General features: G+C 41.1%; 1 protein-coding gene across 4 annotated transcripts; it reads right to left on the bottom strand.

Annotated features, from left to right (window-relative positions):
* Positions 1 to 1057: 1057 nt before the first annotated feature.
* Positions 1058 to 7364, bottom strand: LOC115131757 (eomesodermin-like). Of its 4 annotated transcripts, none has more exons than XM_029663713.1 (7): positions 7263 to 7364; positions 4836 to 5148; positions 4293 to 4447; positions 3387 to 3508; positions 2988 to 3146; positions 2280 to 2341; positions 1058 to 2137 (listed from the first exon to the last, which is right to left on the bottom strand). In XM_029663713.1, exons 2-7 carry the CDS (start codon positions 5132 to 5134, stop codon positions 1387 to 1389), a joined length of 1548 nt encoding a protein of 515 aa, XP_029519573.1. In that variant the 5' UTR covers positions 5135 to 5148; positions 7263 to 7364; the 3' UTR covers positions 1058 to 1386. The 4 variants fall into 4 exon arrangements, with proteins under 4 accessions (XP_029519573.1, XP_029519571.1, XP_029519574.1 ...); XM_029663711.2 differs by having other exon boundaries at positions 4836 to 5466; positions 7263 to 7354; XM_029663714.2 differs by having other exon boundaries at positions 7258 to 7351.
* Between the last annotated feature and the right edge of the window lie 2012 nt (positions 7365 to 9376).

Raw genomic sequence — 9376 nt, 5'->3', positions numbered from 1 at the left:
CTGAGGATCTGAAATGCTCCCATCACACCGACCGGTGCAACCGTGCCTCTTCAATAGGCTGAATAAATTCCGTGAGCCACGGCCTGTTAACCCCACTACCATCCAGAAGGCGGAGACAGTACAAGTGCATCAAAGCTGGGACCGAGAGACTGAAAAACAGCTATCTCCAGGCCATCAGACTGTTAAACAGTCACCACTAGCCAGCCTCCGCCCAGTACCCTGCCCTGAACCTCAGACACTGTCACTAGCCAGCTACCACCCATTACTCTACCCTGCACCTTAGACTGCTGACCTATGTACATAGTAATTGAACATTTTAATAATGCTGACGCCATTTTACCCACTTACTACGTATTCTAGTCATTGATCACTCTTAACTATTGCTATACACATCTATACACATATTCTGGACTCGTTCAGAAGCTAATTTTCTGCTAATTCTAATTTTACCGTGAGGTTCACATACATATATTCTGGACTCGTTCAGAAGCTAATTTCCTGCAAATTCTATTTTACCATGAGGTTTAAATATTGTATTCTTGACATAGCTAATTCTAATGCTGTACATTGCATTTTAGTTGCATACAACATTTATATACTGGATTCATGACTTCGCTCACTATCTACAACTGTACAGATGACTCTTAGTCAATATTGTGTAAATTCATCCAGTGTATAGATTGCGTTTGGGTTATTAAATTGGATTAGTTCTGACATTTCTTGATAACTTTTTTTTGTACGGTTGTTAGGAGATCGTAACATAAGCATTTCGCTGCACTCTAACATCTGCTAAACTGTAAACGTTGATTTGATTTGCGCAACTATTAAGAATGTTCCAGAGTGAGGCTCAACTTCGCGGCTGTTTTGGAACCCTGGCTACCACGCTGTGGCCAGCGTGAAGTGATTCGGTGCACATGCGCATATGCTATGTGTGGCTGTACGAGGGCAAGGACTTGTACCTCCCATCTCAGTAGCTGCAATTGGCAATGTAATTTCACGGAGTCGTCCTTAAGTAAATGTATATTATTGACAATAAACGAGACAATTTGCAAAGTGGGACATTGTTTATGAAAAGCGTGTTTTTATTACCCATTTCATAACACCTCATGAAGACAGTTTTGTACAAGATACATCACATACTAAAGTGCACAAATACTGTACAACAAAATAACCTTAAATAAAATCACATTAGTAAAAAATTAAATCAACTGGGGACATACTTTAAAAACATTTGTCACAATGCATGTGTGTTCGGGTTGTGTAAGTAATCTGTGCAGCTTGCTTGGGAGCACAAAGCTTTGGCACCTTTAGAGAAAAGGGTATTTAAAAAAAAAAGAAGTGGGCACTCAATTTAAAACAAAAGAATACAATTTTAATAAATAGTCTTTAGGGGCTCGTGTAAAAGGCATAGTAGCCCATGCCTTTGGGGTTGTCTTTGTTGTACTCTTCCGTTGTGGTCAAGTTCTCACACTTGATGGTGGGGGAGTTCTCTGTGCTCGACCCACCAGGTGACATCCGGCGTCTCTTGCAGACCATGGAGTACACGCCCGAATCGGTAGAGTCCACAGATTTCAGCGAGTGGGGCGTCTCTACCCAAGTGGAGGCTGCGGTGCTCTCCTCGGGCAGCTTGTCTTTGCTAGCAGCCAGTTGGTCGTCTGTGAAGGCTGGGGGGCTGGGCCGAGGGGACCAGGGCAGGCCTGTGGTCATCTTCCTCTGGTAAGTGCTTCTGGTGCCCCAGCCGGCCGCCATTGAAGCGAAGGCCGAGTCGGGGTAGTAGCTGAGGGCGTGGGAGGTCTGGAGGGGCAGGGGCTTGATGCCGTAGGACAGCAGACTGCTGGCTGAGTAGTCCTGGTCATAGGATAGGTCAAGCTTGTTGGAGCCCGACTGCTGGACCGGGGTGACGAACCAGCGCTGAGCCGAGCTGGCCCCGGCATCCTCAGCCTGGGGGGAGAGGAGACTGTTTGTCTGGGGTACGGCCCGCTCCCCAGTGTAGAAGCGGTTCTGTGGCAGGTTGTTGACAAACTGGTCCTGGAAGAAGGGCTGCATGGCATAGCGGGCACCCGGCACAATCTGGTGAGAGCGAGGGGAAGCTGTCGGGGATGGGGTCAGCCTGTCACCCTCCGGGGCTGTGTACATCCTGTGGAAGAGAGACAAGAAAGGTCCAAGGATGAGTCGTTGGCAAGAGAAAAAAAAGTTCACACTTGAGACTAAAAGTTAGCAGAGCAGGGGAAAAAATGGCCCCAATACCACATGCAAAAAAGGAAGTCATTGTCACTTACGAGTCATAGTTGTCTCTGAAGCCTTTAGCAAAGGGGTTGTGGTCGATTTTAAGCTGTGTGATCTGGAAAGGAGAGATCGATGTTCAAGCCATGGTCAGAAGTGTTGACAAAAACCCATTTTATAGACAGACAATATTCACAGAGTATACCAAACACTAGGAACACCTTAATGTTGAGTTAGCGCCACCCCTTTCCCTCAGAACGTCCTCAATTCCTTGGGGATATGAACTCTACAGTGTTGAAAGCAGTCCACAGGGATGCTGGCCCCTGTTGACCCCAATGCTTCCCACAGTTAAGTTGGTTGGATGTCCTTTGGGTGCCGGACAATTACTGATACACATGGGAAACTTGTGAAAAACCCAGCAGCGTTGCAGTTCTTGACACAAACCGGTGTGCCTGGCTCCTACTACCATACCCTGTTAAAAGGCACTTAAATCTTTTGTCTTGCCCATTCACCCTCTGAATGGCACACATACACAATCCATGTCTCAATTGTGTCTCAAGACTTAAATAATTCTTTAACCCATTTAACCCATCTCCTTCCCTTAATCTACACTGATTGAATTGGATTTAACAAGTGACATCAACAAGGGATCATAGCTTTCACCTGGTCAGTCTATGGCAGGTGTTCTTAATGTTTTGTGTACTCAGTGCAGAAACTTAAGAAAAATCTTGATTTATCTAGATTGATAGTAGCGGGTATCTTACATCTGTGTTCTGGTAGGCAGTGACTGCAATGAACTGGTTCTCTGGGAAAGTAAAGGTCTGTGTCTTGGCATCACTGCCTATGTCCTCCACTCCCTCTTCGGTGACCTCCACGATGTGCAGCCGAGGCTGGTATTTGTGCAGAGACTGCAGGACAATCATCTCCAAAAAAAAGGTGTGAATTCAAAGTTAGTGCTTGGGTTTTTCATGCTTTCAAAACAGTTAATGTGGTCAGTTATTTGTCACGTCACCAATTACTTTGGAGATTTTTGCCAATAGCACTGTCAAAATACAAAAAATATGGTTTTGGACTGATTTGTGATGTAGAACACCATTGACCGCTTTTTAAAACCAGCCAAAGACATTTGAGTCCAAATGAATCAATTGCAGTGTAGGCCTCACCTGTGTGTTGTTATTATTCGCCCCCTTGTTGTTGGTCAGCTTCAGTTTGCCGAAGGAGATCTCTTGCCTCATCCAGTGAGCGCCAGTGTTTGGGGATTCAGGATGAACATACATCTTGTTACCTGTGATTTAATAAATTGTGGGACATAAAACATCAAAATATTAAAGTACAATGCAGCACAAATGCAAAACAAAAATATAAGGATTAACAGTGATATTTTCCCATTTCTTAATTTGAACTTCTGTTACATGTGTCAAACTCTATACATTTCCAAAAAGACCAGCAATTTGCCAATTTACTATTATGGAATCACATGCTCAGGATTACAATTTTCAAAAGCAATCAGATGTGAAACTGGAGCTATTAGGCTAATATGTAAATATGGTTAAATTGCACAGGTAAAAACATTTTGGGAGAAAATAGAAGATTGAAGTTCACTATTTTCATGTTATTAAACCTTCATTGGTAAGCCATTTTACACCATATGGAAAGAAAAAAAGATGACTAATAATGAATAATAATTTAATCCGTTTTCCAGGAAAACTGGAAACGGGTCAAGCACATTATAGACCAATGTTACCAGCTAACAATGTTTGAATGGTTGTCTTTTCTTTTAAAATGGGGATAATCAACCAACAAAAAACATGTATAGGTAAAGTGATGGTGTGGTTGGAAACGACCAGCAGCACAGCATAAATGACCAGTTAAATGGGTGTAAATGTTAGGGAAATGTGTATTGACATCTAACGAAACGTTCCTAATTGACACGCTATGCGTCATCGAAATGTAATTTCATTTCCGTTAATTGAAATGTGCTGCTTCTGTAGGCCTATAGAGAACTTATTTTGAAAATATTCCTCTAAATAGGGAACCTACATTACAGGTGCATTTAATATTAGTCTCACCTTGCATGTTGTTGTCTGCTTTCCCACAAGTAACCCACTTTCCTCCTTGAAATCGCCAGTGATTTGGATCGGCCAACACGACCTCAACAAATACGTTATAATGCGCGGTCAAGTTAAGTCCAATGATGTTGAAACTGAGAAATGGAAACATCCGCCTGAAAGAAAATACATATTGTCACAATTATGCAATTTCAAGTGTTTACTCAAACGAAAATTATCAGAGGGAGTCGTTGCATTCAAGAGAATTCGTAAGGTTAGGTCATGGCATGAACTAATCAATATTTGACACTCTCACTTAGGCTATTCCTGCACGAAAAAATAAAGTATTAAACGTTTGTATAGACTACATAATATTTTACAAATATATGTACAAGTCAAATGTATGGCTATTCATAAAAATGGTGTGAATAACATTTGTCAAAATATGCAAATATGACACCAAAATATAAACGACTATTGGAACATCAGATGGGCGGATATTTAGTAAGGTAGCCATCATCAAACATGACATTCCATCAACTTGTCTCCAACGTCTCTGCTCACCTGCCCTGTTTCGTGATGATCATCTCCGTCTGGAATCGGTGAAACTTGAGCCACAGGGGCCGATTGCAGAGATAAACTTGAGCCCTCGTTCCCGATGTGGACCCTGGGAGAGACATGGAACCAATACCCGAACCCGTTCCCGGATAGGAGGGGTACAGGCAACCTGGACCCTGGCCGAACTGGTAGCTACTGCCAAACTGACTCCGGCTAGGGCACACGGAGGATGAAAAGCCTGCCGGTGGCAGGACCGATCCGTAATGAAGGGAGGAATACCTGGATCCATTTGACCCGCTGTACATTGTCCCAGTTTGTCCTGCGTATGGAAAGAGGGAACACTGATTTGCCACATCGGAGCTCGTCTGTGAGGACGAGATAAAGTATCTGTCAGAGCCAAGTTCATCTATGTGGTACCGCCTGCCAGTGGACTGGTCATCTTCACCGGGCACCGGTGAGCCTTTTCTTCCGTCTGGGGCAGCTTTAGTCCCTGTGAAGGCATTGCCCTCTCCCTCACCCATCATGGCGTTCCCCACTCCGCTCAAATATTTATTGGGACCGTTACTTGGTTCGGATTCCGTCCGGTCAACTTCTTGATATTCGATCTGCGATGGCCCCGGGCTATTATTTGCACTATCTGACGACGAGAGGTTATAAAAAGTATTGGGTAAGTTGATGGTTGATGCGCTGGGAAGAATATTCTCCAGCTGCATTATTTTTGAAATAGCAGACACTACAAAAATTTAAAGGATCCAAAAATTGGCTACAATTACAACCATCAAGACGCTACACCACTGCGCCCTGGTATGAGTCCTCTGTGTGCGGCTCGCCACTCCTCTGCTAACTAATGTTGACCTTCTCAGTTGCACCTACGAATTTACGCTTACTACACGATTATGATCTGCTCACGAATTGTTCAAGGGCTCTTATATGATCGCCTTATTCACACACCCAACTCACGGAAAGCATCAGGGGAGGAGCTTTTGGGGATCCATGGAATAGGCTACAGCCCTTCCCATGCCCATTGGTTCAACTCACTGATTTAATTCAATTAGACATAGGCTACCATAATTGACATAGGCTAACCATTTTAAATCCATTGTACATTTGCACTGACTCTGGGTAGCCTATAACGAAATAACCTTTTAGATATAATGATTTAGGCTATTCTACAGGCCCATGACATCGAATTCGCTAAATTGTTAGTTATGCGCAATGTTAGGGAATATTATGGATAAAAGTAATTAGCCTGTATGCAACGACTTTAACTGAACATTTTACACTTTGATTAAAATATGCCCGAAGGACTAGAAAAATCAGAGTTTCTTCCCGAAACATATCAAAGTAATTGGGAGATACACACACAAGACGCGCTTTGGTTATGAAGTTGAACTTCCTTTTGTTATATAGTATGAAGACATGATTATTCATGTTCTGAATCGTTCGGTACGATCTCTAACATATCATTAGCGGTCTGCCCAAAATGTCGGATCTAATATAAACTCTGTTGACATAGCGGTGCGCGTTTCTCATAACAACTGGAGAAAATTACTTTACAAAGGTGTTTCCACGTGTCGCAAAATTAACAAATTGAATTACGTGTAAAATATTTTGGAAATAGAAAGCTATGCTCAGTAAGTACTCAGTTGAGATTTCAGAGATGGGCCTAGGCTTGTTTTTTAAAGAATTCTTCGAAAAAACAGGAATGTCGAATTAATATAAAGCGTATACTAAAATACTACATGTCATGTCTCAAACGCGATGTCCATCTTACCTCTATACTGCGGATTCGAGAAGATTGATTAAATGGGGAAATGAGCCTGTCAAGTAGCCAATAGGCTAGATTCTGTGCAAGAATTAAGGCTCTGACACGATGCAGTTTTTCCAGATTTTTCACCACTTTTTTTCTTCTCGTCTCCATTAGTCACTCGAATTCTGGCCATCCTACAAGGGTAAACACTCCAATAACATTTGATCGGATTATGATGGCGACATGAGGTTTAGGTCATTGGTTTTCTTCTTGGAATATCTACACAATTAACATTTTACTCTTGCAAAAAAAATAACCTTGGATTGAAACTATTTCGGATTATTTTGTTACTTTACGCATTCCTCGGGGCTATATTGTATGTGCGAAGTGGTACCCTTTCCAAGTTACAACAACAAACCTCATGCAGTTAATTAGAAAGTCGATTTTCCCACAAACAATTCCTAGCAGCGTCTAATCAGTCCGCACGTGCGCTAAACGTCACGTTTAGGCTCCCGGTGCATATCAACTCATTATTTATTGTTTTCTCTGTTGAGAACTATTTTTTGTATGTCAAATGGAAATGCCTCCCATTGAAAAATCTATCTTCGAATACTCGGAAAGTGTGCATGTTGAAATTCAAATAAGTTAAAATGATGTGAAATAATAAAATTACTTTACTTTACTTTATTTACATCATTAACGCACGCGACAGCAGCCAGTCCTCATCTGTCTTCCAGTCCTCATCTGTTCTTTCTGAAGTGACACATTTGTTTGCAGCACCAATTATGTGAAGTGACTGTGAGCCTGTTTACAGGAAACGATGAAAAAAGTGTTACCTGTAAGGTCTGTGGTTTACACAATTCAAATAAATAATCAATTTTTGAGATTCGTTTGTTATTAATCGCACAAAAAGGCTACTCATGAAACATATATTCATAAATGACCATCAATTGAATAACCTATAATTAAAGGGAAAATAGTCTAAACAATCATGGCTCTCAATCAAGCAAATAATATGTAGCCTAGGCAAGGCCTACTTTTGGGAATGGTTTAATTGAATGGGATAGCAAGATGATTAGCCTAGATATAATCAAATAGCCTAAACCTATATTTAAATAAAACTGATGTTGATAGATTTTTTTTGTATTTTATTTAAATTGTAATATAATCATAACTCTTAGATTTAAAAACAAACATTTTAATTTAATGTAACATCTGATCGTGTCCTCATAATCAAACGGTTATGCTATATGAAAGGGATATGCGGATACAAATCCCACAGGGTTGCTCTTCTCCAAGAAAAGGAAAACGGCCAATTATTTTTCCGTCTGAGGTAACGGGTGATGTATAAGGAAGAGACAGCTCGGGAAAGAGCCACAGCGTTATCTAAATTCCGTATTAGGAATACGAAGAGTACATGTATAGAGGCTTGGCAGTGGAAGCCTGCGTGCCCCACGAAGAAAAACACTACACTGCCACTTCGCGTTGACACCCATAAAGCCCATTGGCCACTATTGCACATTCAAAAGGTGACGCAAACGTAGCTTTTAAATGTGTCATTTTTATTTGGCAGTCTGCTAAAGATAACATAATGTCTACTCAAACATAAGATTGTTTATGTATAATTTATTTTAGAAACGAATTGGTTTAAATAGGTTAATAGGCTATTGCACAAACATACACAAATAAAAGGGGTATGAATTAGATATGTTATGAAATGTATCCCCTAAACTAAAACTAACATCCCCAGAAAAAAAGGTTTTGGCATACAAGCTACTCGATTATGTTCACTGCTCTCTGTGAAGTGTTGTAGAGATGTGAGAATTAACCTAGTGTTGAGCAGCAGCCGCCTTGTTTCACGGTGGGACTATCTGGGAGAGCGTTCTTTAGTGACTGTGCAGAGCAAACAGAAATAACATCAGGCTACTATAATTCCAATGCTGAAATTGGACAATACCATTTACCCAATGCTTATGTCTCCTTTCAGACATTTACTGCAATGCACTAGCAGCGCGTGGGTAACAAAACACGGGGGAAACCAGGAAGAAAAACAACATATTACAACCTGTGTGTTGTGGTAATTGCGTTGTTTGCTCTTTAATAATTTACTTCATATGCCACCTGCCCACTGGCCAAAAACTGGTTGAATCAACGTTGTTTCCAAGTCCTTTCAACCCCCCAAATCAACGTGATGACGTTGATTCAACATGGAAAACTAAATGGATTTGCAAAAAGTAATCAACATAAGGGCATTTCATATTTTTTTCTCCCAACTTTTAACCTAAATCCAATGAAATGGTGAAATGTTTTGTTGAATTCACTTTGGTTGACAACTCAATCAAATGGACATCAAAAGATTGAACTGACTTCCGTGCCCAGAGGTCAAACAGGGAAATGGTTCCAATCATACATTTTTCCCATAGAGGATTTTAGAAACACTTAAAATAAGGCCTGTGTTGCGTGCAGGTTTACCCGGGCGTGACATTTTAATCTCTCTAGGACAAGGACAATATATTCACCTGTATTGACCCCCCCCCAAAAAATGATAATCACATTTGCAGCAAATTAGCATATCATAAAGAACTAGAAAATGCCATGATCATCTGGATGAGACTGCCGAATCGAGGAAAAGGTAGGGATCTCTGGATTAACTATCTAATGTTAGCTAAATGTAGTAATGAATAAATTTCTATATTGCTTTAAATGGACAATTCTGTGCACGGTCTTGTGCAAGTTTTAAATTGACACAATACCTGTTAGCATAGGTGTCAGCTAGAGATGAAGAGCAAAGCTTGCA

The sequence above is a fragment of the Oncorhynchus nerka genome, linkage group LG7 (genome assembly GCF_034236695.1).
Source record: "Oncorhynchus nerka isolate Pitt River linkage group LG7, Oner_Uvic_2.0, whole genome shotgun sequence".
NCBI lineage: Eukaryota > Metazoa > Chordata > Actinopteri > Salmoniformes > Salmonidae > Oncorhynchus > Oncorhynchus nerka.
The sequence above is the reverse complement of the archived record's forward strand: the minus strand, read 5'-3'. Positions and strand labels throughout refer to the sequence as shown.